General features: G+C 42.2%; 1 protein-coding gene across 1 annotated transcript in view; it reads right to left on the reverse strand.

Annotated features, from left to right (window-relative positions):
* Nucleotides 1-336: 336 nt before the first annotated feature.
* Nucleotides 337-22,974, reverse strand: part of LOC306934928 (contactin-associated protein-like 5) — a gene marked incomplete at both ends in the record, with an annotated part of 100,951 nt that continues 78,313 nt past the window's right edge. The window contains 7 exons of the mRNA XM_079517751.1: nt 337-563; nt 2,838-2,912; nt 3,610-3,813; nt 4,344-4,431; nt 5,032-5,165; nt 8,988-9,212; nt 15,831-16,070. Of these exons, the coding sequence (XP_079373877.1) occupies nt 337-563; nt 2,838-2,912; nt 3,610-3,813; nt 4,344-4,431; nt 5,032-5,165; nt 8,988-9,212; nt 15,831-16,070 (1,193 nt within the window). The remainder of the gene's footprint in view (nt 564-2,837; nt 2,913-3,609; nt 3,814-4,343; nt 4,432-5,031; nt 5,166-8,987; nt 9,213-15,830; nt 16,071-22,974) is intronic.

Here is a 22,974-nt window from a genome sequence, read left to right on the forward strand (position 1 = left end):
CTGCCAAGTTGTGCCAACGTTTCGATCTTCAGCAGGACTTCATATGTCCTGATGAAGATCACTGAGGGATCGAAATGTTGACGACTGTAAAAAAAAAAAAGAAGAAAAATACAGCAAGCAGAGCTTTGGCGGCATTACCAGTGTGCAGACTTTGTTTTGTTTGTGATTCTGCTGTTTCTCCTGCAGCCAGGGCCACGGAGGTCTGTGCACTATCCTTTTCATAAGGCTGTAACAGACACCTCCCGACAGTCAGTCCTTGATGAGAGAGGTCATCTGGCTTAGTTAGTAGGTCCACAGGAGAGGTATACGCGCTACAGAATCCCCCGGTTGGTTGTGTCATATGTAGTACTCCTTCATGTTGTCCCTGACGGCGCTGCCGTGGTGCTGCAGGTGCAGCTCGGCCCGGTAGGCCGTCTCCAGGCTGTGTCTGTGCTCCTCCTTCTCGCTCATGCTGCCGTTCCTCCTCTGGGCCCCGCCCCCCCGCCGCCGCCGCTGCTGGTACAGGAAGCCACAGACCACCGCCAGCACACACAGAGCGCTGAAGACCACCGCTGTGACCACACCTGGACATGGAGCCAGAGGGGGGCGGGGGGGCAATGCAAAGTGGGTTAATATAAAAGATAGTTCATGTACTGTAGACAGCGGAACATGTTTAGCACAAAGTGTGTCCAGGCAGGTACGGTATAAAGCAGGGGTTCTCAACCCGTGGGTCGCGACCCCTCGGGGGGTCGCCAAATTATTTTAGGGGGTCCCCAAATTATTTTCAAAAAAAAAAAAAAAAAAAAAGATTTAAATAATTTCTTTTATTTTCACGATTTTTCAAAAATAGCAGACCTACAAGCTCGTAGCGTGCCACTCGGTGGCGCGCTATGAGCTTGTAGATCTGCTATTTTTCAATAGCTAAATTATAACAATGCTTAAAACACCAAAAGGGGTTCCCGCCCAAAATGGTTTAAGGTTATTGTAGCAGTCAATTTATATTGGGGGTCGGGAGGGGGCGGGGCGGGGGTCCCGAGACATTGCCAAAGCATTTCCGGGGGTCCCCGGCCAAAAACGTTGAGAACCCCTGGTATAAAGGATCAACATGGAGTATATTGACGCTGTCGTGCAAAAACCTCTTATCTCCATATTTCTTTCTGTTTTTTTGTTTGTAAATTAACAAATTAATCAAAAGTAGCAGATCTGTAAGCTCGAAACGTGGCGTGAAGCAATGCGTTCTGAGCTTGTTGATCTGTTACTTTTGCTATTTTTTTAATTTGAATTCCGAAAAGCCTTACAGTTCATGTATTGTAGTCTACTGTAGAGAAAAATATATTGTGAGAGAAATGTCATGCCATGTCTCAATGCTCAATTAGCAAATCACAGCGGTGCTATACAGTAGGTTAACTTCTATAAATGGCTAATGGCTGCAAGAGTTTCTCTACCACACGTAATGGGTATATTATCACTTAATTGTGTTTCTATGGAAACCCATTTCCACCGGCAATATGCAACATTTGTTTAATGAATAAAACGTATATATTTTTTATCGCCCTATTCTAATGTATGGTAGAGTATGTTTAAACAATTGGAGTGGTTGCATTTTGTCTCCCTGCTCTTCAATTCTACACATTTAGATCACGTCAAAGGTAGACACAGCATCTGACACAAATTATGACCTGGTGGCCAAGATTAAATCTCTCCCCTGAGCAAGCAGACATGTGGAAACCGGGTTCAAATCCGGGGTAGAAGAGGAAAGTTACACCGTGCAGCTTTAATAAGAGGGCATGATGACTGTGATGTGAAACAAAAACAGGATAATATAGACAATCTGATTGGCAAGAATAAAGTCCCAATTGTGAGATTATACACAAGAACATTATATTATCTCTCAATTTGATATATATTATATATTCTCAATTGTGAGAATATAAATTGCAGTTGGGAGAATAATCCTCCTTGTTTTCTTGTATCAGTACAGTACTCGTTGCCTATTTAGATGGATGCTATGTTATCCAATATGCAGATGTATATTGATTGATGTTCTGCGCTGTATATTATTTAGATTGTCAGATGCTAGATAGATGATGATGTTTTGATATGATGTTTGCTTGTCCACAGATGCTAGATAGTATGCTGTTTAGACAGAGAGCTAGGTTTATTTTCCACCTGTTATCATAGTTATCCTAATTACACCCGTTGTTGCTTTGATCTTAAACTTTGTAGGTGGATAACAGCGTCTGCTAAATGCCTGAAATGTAAATGGGAAAAGTAACTCAAAATGATGAGGTAAAAACAAGGCAGAACTGGAAGGGAAATCTCACCCCAATTTAAAGCCATTATTATTTGTGTTCATTGGTGCAAATGGGCTTCCATATGTTCCCCATTTGTGAAACAGTAATGCTAATAAAGATCATGTCGGCCCCCAAAATGAAATGCCATATTATTCTGTAATGGGGGAAAACCTGATTATGCCATTAACCTCTGCATCCGTATTGTGGGGAAAGCTTTGGCAGAAAATAGCAGATTGACAAGTTCACACGCGACACTTTTACACGCAACACTTTAAGAAAGTAGTATGGTCAACCATATGGGGTTTAAGTGGTTAATGTAAAATAATGTGTGAATTAAGACTTAATTTATGTGCTGAAAATGGCAAATCCCAAGCCCACAACGAGTGTGTAGATAAGCTATTTCGAGCACGCCGTACGCCGAAGTACAAATCCAGGCTTTGTATTCAAGCGGATATGAGATGGACAGAGACAAAGGCAAACAAGGCAGCTGGAGCTCATTAAATGAAAACCAAATTAACAGCAGAACAATGAATTAGCAAGGAAAGAGTAAAAGGGGAAACAGACCTCCTATTACAGCGGAATCATTGCGGGTATCAACGACGTGCCGCTCCTTATCGTTGTTTGCCTTTGCAGGCTGATCTGGAGGGGAGAGGAGGGGAGACGCAAGGCTATTTCATTAACTTTCAGTAATGAGTGAATGAGCCGCACAACTGGGGATGTTGTTCTTCAATGGGGACTGTTCGCTGCACATGATAAGCCATTTCATGTTTCTGCCAAAACCATGATAAACAAAACATCCCATTTACGCTGGAAGGTATTGTTGTTAGAAAGCTATTGTTGTCTCAACTCGTCCCTGATTTATGACTGAAATGTAATAATTGTGCCCAAAGCTCTAGGCGGGACTGCGAACACTCTTAATCTAGTCTAGAGTGCCGCAGTGCTCTCCTATGTTGAGCAGATATAGGCTGTGTGACGGGAAAAACAAATGGATAAAGTGGGGAAAGGAAGAGGATGTATTTATTTGTTTGTTTCGGCGTGCTCAAAATTCCACGGAGCCAGCAAACTATGTTCGGTAAGGGTCAGCGTCATTATTCCGACTCGCCCCATTACTAACCCTGTCCCTAATACCACACGCAAAGCCACATTACGAGCGGATTCCGTTCGGCAATGACCTGTTGTGGACAAAGTACTCAACCCCCAGTGCTTCAGTCAAAGTATAGATGCCCCTGGCACAAACATTTTCAGATGACTATGGTTTTAGAAGGCATTTGTAGAATCACCCTCTGGTTAAATCATGTACTCAAATAAATCATTACGGTAGTATCCAACAATGCACCTGAGAAAGTGTGTGGGGTCGTTGAGTCTGCCAGTACCCCACAGTTGGACTGAACCAGTGGACCACGGCTGTTGACCAGTGAGCTTCCTCGATCCAGCAACACCGCCTTCAATGGCGCCACGTGGTTGAATTGGACCGATGACAGGCAGCCAATGAAACCCTTTGATCCCGCCTCTATGACTTCCTCGTCGAAAGTTTCCCTTCCTGTAGGCAGATCCATGAACAATCAATCGACCACACACGGAAGTGTTTGCAAACATGAGCAGAAATAGAAAATAAATATATCAATTATTTTTAAAACCACATCCTCTTTTTACAAGCATAGGAAATGCAGGTGTTTTTCATGCAAAGGGCACTGATATCTCTTTGCTAGAAGACAGCGAGACAAGCGATGGTAAAAACCAATAATTCATTTCTACACAAGTAGCTTACTTTTCACCGGATTTTGTGGAATTGCTGCATAAAAAAGAGGTTTCTATTGCAATGGAATATAAGAACATGAAAGGAATTAGTTCTCAGAAAGTTCTGAATGAATCTTTGCGCACGCACGCATATATTGGAAAGATTTGCCAAGAAGAATGGCCGAGATTCCCCGAATAGGAAATGACTACTGTAAAAGACCATCTCTCCCAGGAGCTAACATGCTTAGGTTTTTATAACACCTCGAATCAAGCCAATTTTTCAGGGGGAAAGAGCTTAAATTGTGTCTGCTTCAACGTCTCGAGAGGACTTACCCGTGACTTTGCCCAATGTCAAGGATCTGATTAAGATCAACTGTGCATCAGATGACAGTGTATACTTTCTGTGGATGTTCTGGTCGATCTGGTTGAGTGGAAGGTAATCAAATAATAAGCGGGTTACAAGAAATCCAAACCATGGCACCAGCACATTTCAATACATTATAGATTGAGTATTATGTTCTGGCCTGCTTTCATACAAATAGTATCTGTTGTAGACTAGCTTTTAAGTGCTTCGCTTCCTCTATACTTCCGTGCTAACCCACTGGCTCAGATGCATGGCTCAGCTCGATAGAGATCAGAGAATCAAGTGCTGGTATTGAGCCGGAGGCAGTGTTGACTCACGATGCACAGATGCACATATATATCGAAGACTTTGCTCTTTGTTAAATTTGTCATTCTCTAAAAATGTCTCTTGTTCTTCCGGGGAACTGAAAAACTCTTCCGGAACGCTGCCAATGACAGACTCTTGTGGGGTCCATTTTTACACTATACGATACGGGTAACCACTCAAGCCCTAACGATGCCATAGCCTTAACCATGACCAATGTCCAAAACAGGGACAGCTGGTTGAAGCCAGCTTAAACTAACTCTCCAGGTTTTGCCGTGTATCCCATAGAACGCTGCCCGCCACCCTCCCTCCCACCACGTCTGTATAGAGACAGCGTGCCCTGTCGGCGCTCACCTGAACGTACACGTCTCTTCCCTCTCTGTGGATTCTGACACGGTGGAGCCGTCCGTCTGCCAGGCTGCTGGGGGCGGGGTTGAACACGTCCGGCCTTCTGTCCATGTGGAGCCGATACCAGATCTGTAGACTCCCTGGACACACAAAGACGGAGTCAGTCACACACACACATCACTGAAAAGAAAGCCATACAGCCTTGAAAAGGGCTTCAATCGGAAATTCCTCCATCAAGAAAAACTCCTTTTGAGAACGACTTGTGTGCCAAGTGCATTGGTGGAATTTGTGACATTGCGTTGAACAGTGCTATTCAACTGTGGATTGCACCTCAGAGACCCATCTCAAAAGGCAACGCTGATCAATATGGAAGCGGCAGACTTTGAATCCAAATGAAAACGGCATCTTGCCTTACTGAATAAACTGTGATTTCAGATGCCTATCTGTGTACCTCACATATCAATCCATAACAACAACAACATAAATAATACTGCTATTGACAGCATTTGCTAGAACTATTAACAAAGAAAATGTGGCCACTTATTTATAAATAGTTATTTTATCTGAATCCAGTGATCGCCCCCTTAGATATATAAATATTTATCATAAAGCTCTTTGCTCCTGTATGTCAATATGCACTCATGTGCCTCCACACACACACACACACACACACACACACACACACACACACACACACACACACACACACACACACACACACACACACACACACACCACCAGCCCGGAGAGGCAGAAAGCTTTGCATTATCAAGTGGAGCTGAGTCAATATTACAATTTCAGCTCAGTTGGTGCAGGGTCTACTTGTGTTGGGTTTGAACATGGCCTGAAGAGGGTCTCCATAGATGAAGATTATGGTGGATGAGGTGTCCCGCTGACCCTTCAATATTTGCAAAGCCTTGATTCATCTGTTCTCCAATATAAACGCAAAGGAGCACAGAAGGGCAGCGACATGGGGCAACAAGGATTCATTCAACAAACTGCTTGCTGAGCTGTGCTGAGCCTCACTGGGCAAACGACATGGAATAGGGATTTAAACAGTGCTGCAACTACGGCTGAAATTACGTCATATGACAGCCAAATCTATGGCCTTTTAATGTTTGTTTAAAACAAACAGAGTGGCAGCCAAAGTCTATGGACTGTTAATGTTTGTTTACAGCAGTTAAACAAAAAGCCACAGTGGGCCCCCCTCACTTCACACAAGTGTGATTTTTCATTTATTTGAATAATCTTTGGGCACGTGTGCTGTACCTGCATCTGTTGACACGTTATTCTTTGACTTGCACTCAGTTCTTTGATTTATTCTTTCATTAGCTGGATGAAAATAACCCTTATTTGAGGAATGGCATGTGGGGATTTTCAATTACATCCTTTTTCTTTTTGGAAGGGATCGGGAGTATTTAAGAACTTGATCACGGTCCCAGGCGACAGTTGGTGCTTCTCATCTCTGTTTAGTAATGAACAATAGACCTTTATCACGGCAGCCATACTGGAAAGACAAAGCAAAGCAAAGTTCTTTGTTTACCCAGGGAAGTGGACTAAGCTCGAGATGCTTGTTTACAGCCACACCCTGCTCATAGAACATTTCATGGTAGGGGTTCAATGCCTTGCTCAAGGGCACTTCAGTGGTGGTAATTTTAACGTGCCGGTCCGGGGATTCGAACTGGCGACCTTCCGGTATCAAGACCGCTCCGCAAACCGTTCGGCCACCGCTGCCCAAGACATATTAGGTAAACACAGATGTTACCAATGCCACTAATTAAGGCTCTCTTTCACTTTAGTGCAGCACAGCCTTTCCGGTGAATAGCAGCACCATGACTCTGATTGACCTGAATAAAACGCAACCTTAGTTAGTAGCATTGGTACCACCTGTTTACAGTATTATATTTTATGCCAGGCAGGCCTATTATCACTACAAAATCCTTTCTCGTCACCTTTGTCAGATATAAATTATAGGCCTACTTATACACTTATACTAAACAACAATGAGTTTGCTTTCTTCTAGTAACTAGTTTTCTAATAATTGTAATTATTAGAAAACTAGTTACTAGTTATTTTAATTATAGTTACAAAACATGCGTTAACCATCTTCACCCCTATTTATACTTAACTACTTACTTAACTAATTACTTAACCCAAGTACATTTTGAATTCCAGAGTAATTCTACATTGCAGTATTGATACCTTTTACTTAAGTAAAGAATGCGAGTAATTTTCCCACCACCGTTCAGCACTGGATATTGTATTGACTGCAAGCGAGTGGACTGCTGCAACACACCAGGAATGCAGCAACACTTCAAGGATGTCTTCTCTAAGTGCCTGGCCTGCTTAGTCAACCTTCACATGCACTATACTATACTGCATGTCGTTTTCCTTTACGCCATTGATTTGCTGTATTGGCAAAAAAAAATCGCAGTGCAGAAAAGTCATTCTTCTGTTACCATGGTCCGTTTTTCCTCTTCCTTTATATGTTCTCTTTTTTAACCTTTAATCCATTGAGACCTGGAACGCATCCATGTCACGTTAGCGTTTAACCACATTAACCATTAACCCATTTTGGGGCGGGAACCCGTTTTGGTGTTTTAAACAGTGTTATAATTTAGCTATTGAAAAATAGCAGATCTACAAGCTCATAGCGCGCCACCGAGTGGCGCGCTATGAACTTGTAGGTCTGCTATTTTTGAAAAATCGTTAAAATGTGCCTCAAATCTTTCCGAAAATTGTCATGATTTAGAAAACTTTTTTTTTTTTAAATTTCGACGTCAGGCCTGAATGGGTTAACAGTTGACTACTTCTACACATTCTCATTTCAAAGGCCAGTTGGAGCCATGGGAGCTGGAACTATACAGCCTTGTCATGTTGGTATGGGAGCTGGAACTATACAGCCTTGTCATGTTGGTAATTGAACAACTCTATATCAGTGCTGTCGGGGCGTGAACCTCTTATCTCCGTATTCTAACTTTTAGTGTTTTTTTATCGTACATTAACCGACCCTACTTGATCCTACTGAAGCGTCACACAACAGCATCAAAAGCAGCAGATCCACAAGATGGAAATGAGCTTGTGGATCTGCTACTTTTGATACTTCCATACTGAAAAGTAACTGTTTTGGACATATGAGGTTTCCCGCCCAAAATGGGTTTCCCATTTTGACCTGAGATCAGATTCTAAAAATGTCTTCTACATCCTGACAGTTTTCTGAAAAAGCTATGTTTCTATGTCAGTAGTTCTTCGATTTTTCTAAAATAGCAGACCTACAAGCTCGTAGCGCGCCACTCGGTGGCGCGCTATGAGCTTGTAGATCTGCTATTTTTCCATAGCTAAAGCATAACATAATGCTAACACCAAAAGGGGTTCCCGCCCAAAATGGGTTAAAAGAAGAAGTGACATATGAGGTTTCCACCCAACAAGCAACGAGGCTGAAAAACTGCTCCCCTCCCTCAGCGCAATGACCCCCTAAAATCAATGATTGACCGATCGTCTACAGTTTACCCTGACGGCGACTATTAGGCAGTTGTCATTCCACTTGAGAGCACAGTGCCAAAGTTCTGAGAACCAGCTTAATACATCAAAACAATGTGTATAGCTGTCCAAATACCGGTGTTTAGGACCTCTGTGTATATTTTTCTTCTCTCTGTCAAGTGCCAGAAGCTTGTCAGAACATTGTATCAGCTATTATCTGACTATTTTGGTATCTGAAATGATACATTATATGTTATTTTTTTTCTCTCACTTTACTGGTTTCCCTATGAGAAAAATAGCAGATCTACAAGCTCATTATATATCAACATTATATAAGCAATAAAAATTATATCATATTATATTACAGACAGACAGACAGACAGACAGACTTTATTCTCAGAGGATAGCGACAGGTAACATAGAGAGGAAAGAAAAGCTGTTCATATCCAAGTGCTAAATGTGTGTGCGTGCGTGCAGCGTACCGTTCCTGGCCAGGATGACAGCGATGTACTGCTGGCTGAAGGTGCTGACAGACAGCAGCATGGCAGGACTCTGGGAGGTGAGGAAACTGAAGGCCACGTTCTCTCTGGCTCTGCTGCTCTCTCTGGACACACTGGAGGCCTGAGAGCTTCTGTTCTGCATGACCGAGAAGGGCTCCTGGAAGGTGTAGGTCACCGAGGACTCTCTGTCGAAGGACACAGACACCTCTGTGGCACACGACCAGGCAGGGAGAGAGAGAGACAAACAGACAGAGTAAATGGAAGGGTAAATGGACTGCATAATGCATTTATATAGCGCTTTTATCCAAAGCTCTTTACAATGTATTTCACACACTGGTGGTGGACAAAGTACTCAACCCACAGTACTTGAGTCAAATAATCCTGGTCGAAATGTTTCTCAGCTACAAGCAAGAAGTTGCTCGGTAAAATACGTACACACAATTTTATATAAATAAATTGCTGGATTGAAAAATGACCAGCAATCCTATGTAAAATGTGCATAGAGGGTAAGTCGACCACGCACCGCAGACGTCACAAACGTAACATTTGGACTTGAGGTGGCGCACGGTGCTACAATCTGCACCAAACTTTGTACTGCAATTGTTCAGGGGCACGAGTGACAGGCCCCCTGGACAGCATCTTCGGGGACAGTTAGTTCAGAACTATGGACAGCAGCTACACTTACATCAGAACCATGGACAGCAGCTACAGTTACATCAGAACCATGGACAGCAGCTATAATTACTTCAGAACCATGGACAGCATCTACAATCACTTCAGAACCATGGACAGCAGCTACAATTACTTCAGAAACATGGACAGCAGCTACAATTACTTCAGAAACATGGACAGCAGCTACAATTACTTCAGAAACATGGACAGCAGCTACAGTTACTTCAGAACCATGGACAGCAGCTACAGTTACTTCAGAACTATGGACAGCAGCTACAATTACTTCAGAAACATGGACAGCAGCTACAGTTACTTCAGAACCATGGACAGCAGCTAGTTACTTCAGAACCATGGACAGCAGCTACAATTACTTCAGAAACATGGACAGCAGCTACAATTACTTCAGAAACATGGACAGCAGCTACAGTTACTTCAGAACCATGGACAGCAGCTACAATTACTTCAGAAACATGGACAGCAGCTAGTTACTTCAGAACCATGGACAGCAGCTAGTTACTTCAGAACCATGGACAGCAGCCGCAGACATCCCTGTGCTAGAGATTTACATTATTAAAATTGCATAGAGGGCAGGCAGGGCGGGCGGGCAGGCAGGCAGACCACAGACATAACAAACAACATCCAGACTTGCAGGGCGCTCCGTTGCTCCAATACGCACCAAACATTGTTCGGGGGACAGACATCAGAATAGCCACACCCAGGACCACGTGTTGACCATTGTGCCATGACAATGGTCACATAAGGATGAATAGTGAAAATACAAGGTACAAGCTCACAACAAATAGCAATATTTGAAATATAGTATTTCAAATAATAAATGGTTAATTCATTATGTACCTTTTCCTTATGTAGGCTAGTGCAATCAAAAGTATACAATTTGTTTTGCAGTTAAAGTAATACGTTAAAGTAATACGTTTTTAATAAGATAGACCCAAACCATGAATTTGTATGGTTGGAGGACTTTGAGAGACTGAAGCGCCTGTTTCAAAAGTACACCTTTTCATTTGCCTCATTCCTTGAAAAGGCCTGGTCAATGAGGAGGAGGGCCATTTACATGTAAAATGGCCTTGTTATGTTTATTTTCCTTTCTTTTTTGTTCGAATAATGTACAAATATGTATGAACAGGAAGGACTGCAGTGTCAGTTGTATTCAATGTACTCTGTGAAATGTGTCATATAATCCCATATGGGATGGGCCAAAGTGGCATGACACGAAAATACATATTTCATTCATTCATTCATTCAATACGTATTCAAACATACTAATACAGTTACTCAAATGTACTTAAATGCAGTACTCAAAAGTATTTAGTTAACTGTCCACCACTAGGAGGCATTATTATTATTGTGCCTGGGCTGCTCCGTAATTGCCCATCAATGAGTGCACACAGAGTTGATTCTATTTCTCCGATAGGAGCGTTTAATGAACTTTGAACAATGACCATTCATATTTAAAAGAAGAAGTGTGTTGCTTCACCGAGTAGCAACCTTCATTCTTGAACGGGCGCACCTGCTTTCTGGCGCCTAACAACTTTCATCGCCTGTGTGTGTCCCTCTTCAGCAAAACCTCAGCATTACACAGCTCTGGAAATCTGCTCTGCCACGGTGCAGAGGTACAGTACACCGAGAAGAGGGATATCTAACGGCTATGCTTTACTGCCTGAAATTTCACTTAGTGTTGTTCAATTCTTGCAGCAGAGAGAGAGAGAGAGAGAGGGGGGGGGGAGACAGAGACAGAGAGACGTTAATCATTTTGTGCGATGAGCAGCAGAGACAATTGGATCAAAGGGGAGAGTCTATTGTATTTCAGAGGGAGTGGTGACATATCTTGTAGGCATTCTACCATGATAATAGAGCCCTGGATGATTCTGAGAGTGAAAGAGTGATCCTCCTTGGGCAGACGAGAGACGGCGGAGCAGCAACCGCAATCTGTCATCTAGCCCCGCTCACACTTTGATCACCTCCTGGCATCAAACATAAACTTTGGAGTATCACTGTCTTTAACATCGGGCCTTTCATTGATGAGAGATGAGGCAACCCGCGTGTCACATGCGCCCCCTTCATCATACATTGGCCTTTGCTCTTCCACATACGTGTGAGTGCGTGTGTGTGTGTGTGTGCGTGTGCGTGTGTGCGTGTGTGCGTGCGTGCGCGTCTGTGATTCAATCCCGTGCTTTATGAATGCAATGAAAGCGTTTTTGTTTGTGGTGTGACAACAACCTTCTTTTCTTCTTCTGTTCTTAAATATCAATATATATATATATATATATGAAATATCCTGCACTTTCTATGAAATGAAAATGCACCGTTCACATTATATTAAACCCTAAACATCATCTAACATGAACTCCTTAATATAATGAAATGAGCAGATTATCGTTATATCCGTGCTTAATGATTTTTTGCACACCCTGCAGCAGAATAGGTAGAGGCTGGAGTACTTCCACATCTGGCTGGGCAATTAAACCACTTAAACACTATATGGTTGACCGGCGTCCCTCAGGGCGCTACATTAGTGTATTTCCTGTTTTTGCTCTACATTAAATATCTTTGCAGAACATAGCCGATGGATATTCCTCATGTAGGTCAATCACATCATCGAGAAGCACGTTTCTATTTTCTTAATTGACAACAAATCGACACCAAAAAGTTTGAATAGAGTTTTTTTTAAATAATCAACTAATTAGTCTGATTAGCCACTTAAGCCCTGTATCATACTTTGCTGTATAATGGTGGTGTGCAAAAAAATAGTGCAAACAGGCGATGTACAAGCGCACAAGAGCTTGCGGTTTTGCTTGTCGAGGAGACTGCGAAGTGCCGCACCGGCAAACAACCTTCGGACAAAATGTCCTCTCAGTACAGGGCTGTATAAAATGGAATGGACTTCCTCTGCATATAAGGGAATGTGCTACATTTTCCTCCTTTAAATACAATTTGAAAAAATGGTTGCTTGAAAAGCTGCAACCATTTATAATTATTTTAGGTGTATCTCTTTTTATGCTGTATCAGAGAGCTTATTAGAGTAAACCTACCCTAATAATAGTTTAATCTTTTCTTATTTTTTATTCTTACTAGTCTTAATACGTTTGAAATGTACTAGGTATTTGTATGCTATGTCCTGTATGTCAGCCCTGTTTGTACTGTTTGATGTTCGATGTCTGGGGACTGCAGATGGAAATTAGCATGTTTTGCTAAATCTGGTATATTTACACTGCATTTTTAATGTAATGTTCATTAATGTACATTGTCCCGACTAAATAAACAAATAAAGTAAAGTAAAGAGATGAAACAATGTTAAGCTGTTTTACACTTTGTCATAAGACGCTGTCGCGTGCCGAAAACCGCACACGTATATACAAGCAGCATGCTGTGAGCTTTTAGGTCTGTGACACTGTCCCACGACGCAGTCTGCATGACCCTTTTAGAGACCTGTCAGCTTCAGCTGAACTTGAGTCAAATCAACAGCCATCATTTCTTGCTTATCACTGCAACATCTAAGCAATCAGCAAGTAATCAAACACAGCCTACCAGACAGTTGCACGGAGAGGAGCATGGACGCACCCTGAATACAAATCAACACTTCACCCCCACTGGTGGACAGCAACAAAGTGCATTTACTTGAGTACTGTACTTAACCCATTTTGACCTGAGATCAGATTCTAAAAATGACTTCTAAATCCTGACAGTTTTCTGAAAAAGACTGACAGAAAATGTTTCTGTCAGTCGTTCTTCGATTTTTCTAAAATAGCAGACCTACAAGCTCGTAGCGCGCCACTCGGTGGCGCGCTATGAGCTTGTAGATTTAGCTATTTTTCAATAGCTAAAGCATAACATAATATCACCAAAAGGGGTTCCCGCCATTTTTTTGTTTCTGTGTAATTAGTTTGAGCAGATCTACAAGCTCACAGCACATCACATTGTGACACGTTGTGAGCTTGCAGATCTGCTATTTTCAGTATTTTTATTTGTATTTGTTGTATTTTTTTTAAGAGGACATTTTATAATTGAGTACCACAGACGAAAAACAGTCCAAGTCCAAATTTCAGACTGACCCCTCCACGAAAAGGCCTCGTTGTCCTGACCCCTTATCTATCATTTATACATTATGGATCAATAGTGTGGACTGTTATTCGTCTGTGGCATTCAATTTTCCATACAGCAATGCGTGCAATGTTACAATGAAGATGCACTTTGTGGCCTGGGCCGGCTTAGCGGTCCAGGCACCTTTGCTGGTAATCCAGCATGACAGTGTGTCACGGGTTCGAGTCCCGATCCCGACGAACTCCCAATCATTCTCCTCGTTTCCTGTCAAGCTACAGTATAGCTATCAATAAAGGCAAAAAAGCCCCATAAATATCTTTAGAAAAAAGAAGATGCACTTTGTGATTTGTCCTTTTGAAAAAAATAACATTTTAAAAACACACTTTTTAGTATTTCTGATGAGCTTTAACTCAAGGACACATTTTACTGGGAAACTTTCACTTGCAGTTGAATATTCTTTGACCTAGGAGTACTTATCCTTGGGCTCATTGGAGTACTTATACTTGGACTCATGTAGTGAGCTTGAGTGCTTTGTCCACCACTGGTCACATCTAGCAATCAGGGAGTAATCAGTAGCATAGGGAGGACACTGCACTCTGAATACAAATGGAGGCATCACCCCTTCACCCAGGGGCCGCAGTGGATCAAGGACTGTCTAAAGAGGACGAGACGCGAAGACCGTACGGGCGACACCATGTTGCTTATGGTGCTCCATGGAAGGAAAGAAACATGCGCAATGGGCTATATGCAGCCAACACTTCCGCGTTCAGCTTCCTTGGTCTCAACTGCGCATGTTTCTTTCCTTCCATGGAGCACCATAAGCAACATGGCGTCGCCCGTACGGTCTTCGCATCTCGTCCTCTTTAGACAGTCCTTGCAGTGGATCAGGAAGTAGAGCGGCCGCCTGGGTAATCCCACGGTTCCAAGTGCGATTCCAGGCTCCTCCTGGCTAAGTGTCGAAAGTGTCCTTGTGCAAGACGCTGAACCCCTAATTGCTCCCGATAAGCAGGTCGGCGCCCTGCATGGTTTCCTCTGCCATCAGTGTGTAAAGTAGCCTTGCCGAGCCATGAAGCCCATAGGGCAGGAGCCTATCTCCTGTTTCTGTAGCGTGAGGCAGCTTGATGTACAAGTACACCCCCTGGACATGACACTAGTATGTCGCAGGGACTTACCCCCAATCCAACCCTTGATGCTGAGTGTCAAGCAGGGAGGCACTGGGTCCCATTTTTTAGAGTCTTTGGTATGACCCGACTGGGGATTGAACCCCAGCCTCCCAGTCCCAGGGCGGACACTCAACCACAAGGCCACTGATCTGGTTGGTGGCCATCAGTGTGTGAATGAGTGAAAGTACACTGTAAAGCGCTTTGGAGAAAGGCGCTATCTAAATAGAGTCCATTTACCATTTACCCATCTTCTTTATACCAGTGTCCCCCGTATGCATTAACTACTTAAAGGTAGGGTAAGTGATTATATTATATTGTGATACACTGTATATTGGTGAAAAGATTAAAGCACTATATTCTGAATATTGTATTCATTGCTATAAGAGTGTTTGTTCAGTAATAGGGGTCTCTCTGTATCTCCAGCTCTTTAAAGGTAGGGTAAGTGATTATATTATATTGTGATACACTGTATATTGGTGATAAAATTAAAGCACTATATTCTGATATTGTATTCATTGCTATAAGAGTGTTTGTTCAGTAATAGGGATCTCTCTGTATCTCCAGCTCTTTAATAAACAGAACATACATTTACAGGTGGGTTCCACATTTTCAACCAATCAGGAGAAATGATCAGCTTCAATTTCGTATTGTTCCAGTTCCAATGTTGTCCACTCATTTATTTCAGTTATCAATTCCAATTTCACTTGTTAAATCTGTATCCTGTCTGAGTTCTCTATCACGATTGGATACAATTGGTACAATGACCTGAAAATCATTTTTTCTCTTTATTAAAGAGCTGGAGCGACCACTGTTACTGAACAAACACTCAATAGCAATTTAACATGCATCAATAATAAGAAAACAAGTGAAAACTGCAGATCTACAAGCTCAACGCATCACACGGTGCATCTTCAGTCATCCATCAACCCACCTTCTTTACAGGAGGGTCCCCCGTAGGCAGACTGGGAGCAGTCACAGACGTAGCCGCTGTTCTTCTCCAGGCACCTCCCTCTGTTGTAACACAGGCTGCTGGAGCCGCTGCAGTAACCAGGGCAACCGGAGCTCACTCCGGGGGTCATCTTGGCACGCTCCTCCAGGTTAAAGGTCACGCCACCAATGGTCAGAGTTCTGATGCAGCCGAGGAAGCCTCTCTGCCTGGACGCCGTTCCCCCTAGAGGGGGGAGGGGGGGGGGGAGAGACAGAGAGAGAGAGAGAGAGAGAGAGAGGTGGTTGGAGGGAGGTATGGGATCCTTTAATACAGTTGGTTCTCAAACAAAGGACCCCCAAATTGATATTATATTTGTCTGCGGACCCCCATCTGAAAATGTTTTGTGCCATGGACCCCCAGAAGAGAAGATTTGGTCGTAAAAATGATACATACATCAATTAAGTGAATCTACTTAGTTACTTTAAAATGGTGAATGGTGCATTTATAGCACCTTTATCCAAGCGCTTTACATACTGTATATTGTGCATTACATTCACCCATTCACACACACAATCACACACCGATGACAGAGGAAACCATGCAAGGCACCAACCAGCATATCGGGAGCAGTGTCTTGCTCAAGGACACTTCGAATCTAACTCTAGGGGAGCCCGGGTTCGAATCCGGCCACTCTACCCCTGACCCACCGCCGCCTTTACACCACTGCACGTATATAACTCTCAGAGTTATGGTGGTCGTAGTTTGAGAAGTGTTGCAATGGTATAGTAGACATATAGTCCACATACCACTGGTGATGTAATGGTATAGCAGACATATAGTCCACATAGAGACCACTAGTGTTGTAATGGTATAGCAGACATATAGTCCACATAGATACCACTGGTGTTGTAATGGTATAGCAGACATATAGTCCACATACCACTGGTGTTGTGATGGTATAGCAGACATATAGTCCACATACCACTAGTGTTGTAATGGTACAGCAGACATATAGTCCACATACCACTGGTGTTGTAATGGTATAGCAGACATATAGTCCACATACCACTAGTGTTGTAATGGTATAGCAGACATATAGTCCACATACCACTAGTGTTGTAATGGTATAGCAGACATATAGTCCACACAGATACCACTGGTGATGTAATGGTATAGCAGACATATAGTCCACATACCACTAGTGTTGTAATGGTATAGCAGACATATAGTCCACATACCACTAGTGTTGTAATGGTATAGCAGACATATAGTCCACACAGATACCACTGGTGATGTAATGGTATAGCAGACATATAGTCCACATAGATACCACTGGTGATGTAATGGTATAGCAGACATATAGTCCACATACCACTAGTGTTGTAATGGTATAGCAGACATATAGTCCACATACCACTAGTGTTGTAATGGTATAGCAGACATATAGTCCACATACCACTAGTGTTGTAATGGTATAGCAGACATATAGTCCACATACAGATACCACTGGTGTTGTAATGGTATAGCAGACATATAGTCCACATACAGATACCACTGGTGTTGTAATGGTATAGCAGACATATAGTCCACATAGATACCACTGGTGTTGTAATGGTATAGCAGACATATAGTCCACAGACCACTGGTGTTGTAATGGTATAGCAGACATATAGTCCACAGACCACTGGTGTTGTAATGGTATAGCAGACATATAGTCCACAGACCACTGGTGTTGTAATGGTATAGCAGACATATAGTCCACATAGATACCACTGGTGTTGTAATGGTATAGCAGACATATAGTCCACATAGATACCACTGGTGTTGTAATGGTATAGCAGACATATAGTCCACATACAGATACCACTGGTGTTGTAATGGTATAGCAGACATATAGTCCACATAGATACCACTGGTGTTGTAATGGTATAGCAGACATATAGTCCACATACAGATACCACTGGTGTTGTAATGGTATAGCAGACATATAGTCCACATAGATACCACTGGTGTTGTAATGGTATAGCAGACATATAGTCCACATACAGATACCACTGGTGTTGTAATGGTATAGCAGACATATAGTCCACATAGATACCACTGGTGTTGTAATGGTATAGCAGACATATAGTCCACATACAGATACCACTGGTGTTGTAATGGTATAGCAGACATATAGTCCACATAGATACCACTGGTGTTGTAATGGTATAGCAGACATATAGTCCACAGACCACTGGTGTTGTAATGGTATAGCAGACATATAGTCCACATAGATACCACTGGTGTTGTAATGGTATAGCAGACATATAGTCCACAGACCACTGGTGTTGTAATGGTATAGCAGACATATAGTCCACAGACCACTGGTGTTGTAATGGTATAGCAGACATATAGTCCACAGACCACTGGTGTTGTAATGGTATAGCAGACATATAGTCCACATAGATACCACTGGTGTTGTAATGGTATAGCAGACATATAGTCCACATACAGATACCACTGGTGTTGTAATGGTATAGCAGACATATAGTCCACATAGAGACCACTGGTGTTGTAATGGTATAGCAGACATATAGTCCACATACCACTGGTGTTGTGATGGTATAGCAGACATATAGTCCACATACCACTGGTGTTGTAATGGTATAGCAGACATATAGTCCACATACCACTGGTGTTGTGATGGTATAGTAGACATATAGTCCACATAGAGACCACTGGTGTTGTGATGGTATAGCAGACATATAGTCCACATACCACTGGTGTTGTGATGGTATAGCAGACATATAGTCCACATACCACTGGTGTTGTGATGGTATAGCAGACATATAGTCCACATACAGTACCACTGGTGTTGTAATGGTATAGCAGACATATAGTCCACATAGAGACCACTGGTGTTGTGATGGTATAGCAGACATATAGTCCACATACCACTGGTGTTGTGATGGTATAGCAGACATATAGTCCACACAGATACCACTGGTGTTGTGATGGTATAGCAGACATATAGTCCACATAGAGACCACTGGTGTTGTGATGGTATAGCAGACATATAGTCCACACAGATACCACTGGTGTTGTAATGGTATAGCAGACATATAGTCCACATACCACTGGTGTTGTGATGGTATAGCAGACATATAGTCCACACAGATACCACTGGTGTTGTAATGGTATAGCAGACATATAGTCCACATAGATACCACTGGTGTTGTAATGGTATAGCAGACATATAGTCCACATACAGATACCACTGGTGTTGTAATGGTATAGCAGACATATAGTCCACATAGATAGATACCACTGGTGTTGTAATGGTATAGCAGACATATAGTCCACATACCACTGGTGTTGTAATGGTATAGCAGACATATAGTCCACATACCACTGGTGTTGTACTGGTATAGCAGACATATAGTCCACATAGATAGATACCACTGGTGTTGTAATGGTATAGCAGACATATAGTCCACATAGATAGATACCACTGGTGTTGTAATGGTATAGCAGACATATAGTCCACATACCACTGGTGTTGTACTGGTATAGCAGACATATAGTCCACATACCACTGGTGTTGTACTGGTATAGCAGACATATAGTCCACATACCACTGGTGTTGTGATGGTATAGCAGACATATAGTCCACATACCACTGGTGTTGTAATGGTATAGCAGACATATAGTCCACATACCACTGGTGTTGTGATGGTATAGCAGACATATAGTCCACATACCACTAGTGTTGTAATGGTATAGCAGACATATAGTCCACATACCACTAGTGTTGTAATGGTATAGCAGACATATAGTCCACATACCACTGGTGTTGTGATGGTATAGCAGACATATAGTCCACATACCACTAGTGTTGTAATGGTATAGCAGACATATAGTCCACATACCACTGGTGTTGTAATGGTATAGCAGACATTATAGTCCACATATATACCACTTGTGTTGTAATGGTATAGCAGACATATAGTCCACATACCACTGGTGTTGTAATGGTATAGCAGACATATAGTCCACATACAGTACCACTGGTGTTGTAATGGTATAGCAGACATATAGTCCACATACAGTACCACTGGTGTTGTAATGGTATAGCAGACATATAGTCCACATACAGTACCACTGGTGTTGTAATGGTATAGCAGACATATAGTCCACATAGATACCACTGGTGTTGTAATGGTATAGCAGACATATAGTCCACATACCACTGGTGTTGTAATGGTATAGCAGACATATAGTCCACATACAGTACCACTGGTGTTGTAATGGTATAGCAGACATATAGTCCACATACAGTACCACTGGTGTTGTAATGGTATAGCAGACATATAGTCCACATACAGATACCACTGGTGTTGTAATGGTATAGCAGACATATAGTCCACATAGATACCACTGGTGTTGTAATGGTATAGCAGACATATAGTCCACAGACCACTGGTGTTGTAATGGTATAGCAGACATATAGTCCACAGACCACTGGTGTTGTAATGGTATAGCAGACATATAGTCCACAGACCACTGGTGTTGTAATGGTATAGCAGACATATAGTCCACATAGATACCACTGGTGTTGTAATGGTATAGCAGACATATAGTCCACAGACCACTGGTGTTGTAATGGTATAGCAGACATATAGTCCACATAGATACCACTGGTGTTGTAATGGTATAGCAGACATATAGTCCACATACAGATACCACTGGTGTTGTAATGGTATAGCAGACATATAGTCCACATACCACTGGTGTTGTAATGGTATAGCAGACATATAGTCCACATACAGATACCACTGGTGTTGTAATGGTATAGCAGACATATAGTCCACATACCACTGGTGTTGTAATGGTATAGCAGACATATAGTCCACATACAGATACCACTGGTGTTGTAATGGTATAGCAGACAGATAGTTCACATACAGATACCACTGGTGTTGTAATGGTATAGCAGACATATAGTCCACATACAGATACTGGTGTTGTAATGGTATAGCAGACATATAGTCCACATACAGATACTGGTGTTGTAATGGTATAGCAGACATATAGTCCACATACCACTGGTGTTGTAATGGTATAGCAGACATATAGTCCACATACCAGATACCACTGGTGTTGTAATGGTATAGCAGACAGATAGTTCACATACAGATACCACTGGTGTTGTAATGGTATAGCAGACATATAGTCCACATACAGATACTGGTGTTGTAATGGTATAGCAGACATATAGTCCACATACAGATACTGGTGTTGTAATGGTATAGCAGACATATAGTCCACATACCACTGGTGTTGTAATGGTATAGCAGACATATAGTCCACATACCACTGGTGTTGTGATGGTATAGCAGACATATAGTCCACACAGATACCACTGGTGTTGTAATGGTATAGCAGACATATAGTCCACATACCACTGGTGTTGTAATGGTATAGCAGACATATAGTCCACATACCACTGGTGTTGTAATGGTATAGCAGACATATAGTCCACATAGAGACCACTGGTGTTGTAATGGTATAGCAGACATATAGTCCACATACCACTGGTGTTGCAATGGTATAGCAGACATATAGTCCACATACCACTGGTGTTGTAATGGTATAGCAGACATATAGTCCACATACCACTGGTGTTGTAATGGTATAGCAGACATATAGTCCACACAGATACCACTGGTGTTGTAATGGTATAGCAGACATATAGTCCACATACCACTAGTGTTGTAATGGTATAGCAGACATATAGTCCACATACCACTGGTGTTGTAATGGTATAGCAGACATATAGTCCACATACCACTGGTGTTGTAATGGTATAGCAGACATATAGTCCACACAGATACCACTGGTGTTGTAATGGTATAGCAGACATATAGTCCACATACCACTAGTGTTGTAATGGTATAGCAGACATATAGTCCACATACCACTGGTGTTGTAATGGTATAGCAGACATATAGTCCACATACTACTGGTGTTGTAATGGTATAGCAGACATGTAGTCCACATACTACTGGTGTTGTAATGGTATAGCAGACATATAGTCCACATACCACTGGTGTTGTAATGGTATAGCAGACATATAGTCCACATACCACTGGTGTTGTGATGGTATAGCAGACATATAGTCCACATACAGATACCACTGGTGTTGTAATGGTATAGCAGACATATAGTCCACATACTACTGGTATTGTAATGGTATAGCAGACATATAGTCCACATACCACTGGTGATGTAATGGTGTAGCAGACATATAGTCCACATACAGATACCACTAGTGTTGTAATGGTGTAGCAGACATATAGTCCACATACCAGCTCTGACAACGTGATAAAACCGCTTCCAGAAACGGTTCCAAAATGTGATGGAACCGATTCCGGTTCTTCAATGATGGAGATTCCACCCCTACTGGGAGAGCGACGGCCATTAGTCAGAATAGTCACCCATAAAGCCTGTTATACGGCCCTACCCTCTAGCACAACTATAACTGCTTTATAATTATATTTCACTTGACAGGCTTGACTTGACTTCATTTAAATCCATCTAATTGCGACTCTGGAAGCGCCCGGGCGAACAAGGCCTCATTAAAAGTAAATATGCAAATAATGGTGGAATATCCACTAACGTTAGGTCGTATATGTTGACCATCATGCAGTGATGCTACAGAATCACAGCCTATATTTCTACTGAAGTTAGAACTCTAATTACAGCGAGAGAAACTTTTGATGCAAATTATTCTATTCCTGCCAATGTTAGTATGCAGTGTCAGTTGTGTCAAATTTAGAGTTAAATCTAAATTAGAGAAGTGTGTGTGTGTGTGTGTGTGTGTGTGTGTGTGTGTGTGTGTGTGTGTGTGTGTGTGTGTGTGTGTGTGTGTGTGTGTGTGTGTGTGTGTGTGTGTGTGTGTGTGTGTGTGTATGCAGATGATTTGGCACTATACTGTCGCACACCCAACAACAGATGCAGAGAAGAACAACAATGTGGCAGCCATTTCAGCACAACTGAATATATATTTATTGAACATAATTGAGCATAGATATATGAAGCATAGATTGACGTCCCTATCCATTCCCTGTAATATTAACATAAATTAAGTTATAAGCCAAATAGA

This window comes from Electrona antarctica (genome assembly GCF_951216825.1).
Source record: "Electrona antarctica genome assembly, chromosome: 13".
Classification (NCBI taxonomy): Eukaryota; Metazoa; Chordata; class Actinopteri; order Myctophiformes; family Myctophidae; genus Electrona; species Electrona antarctica.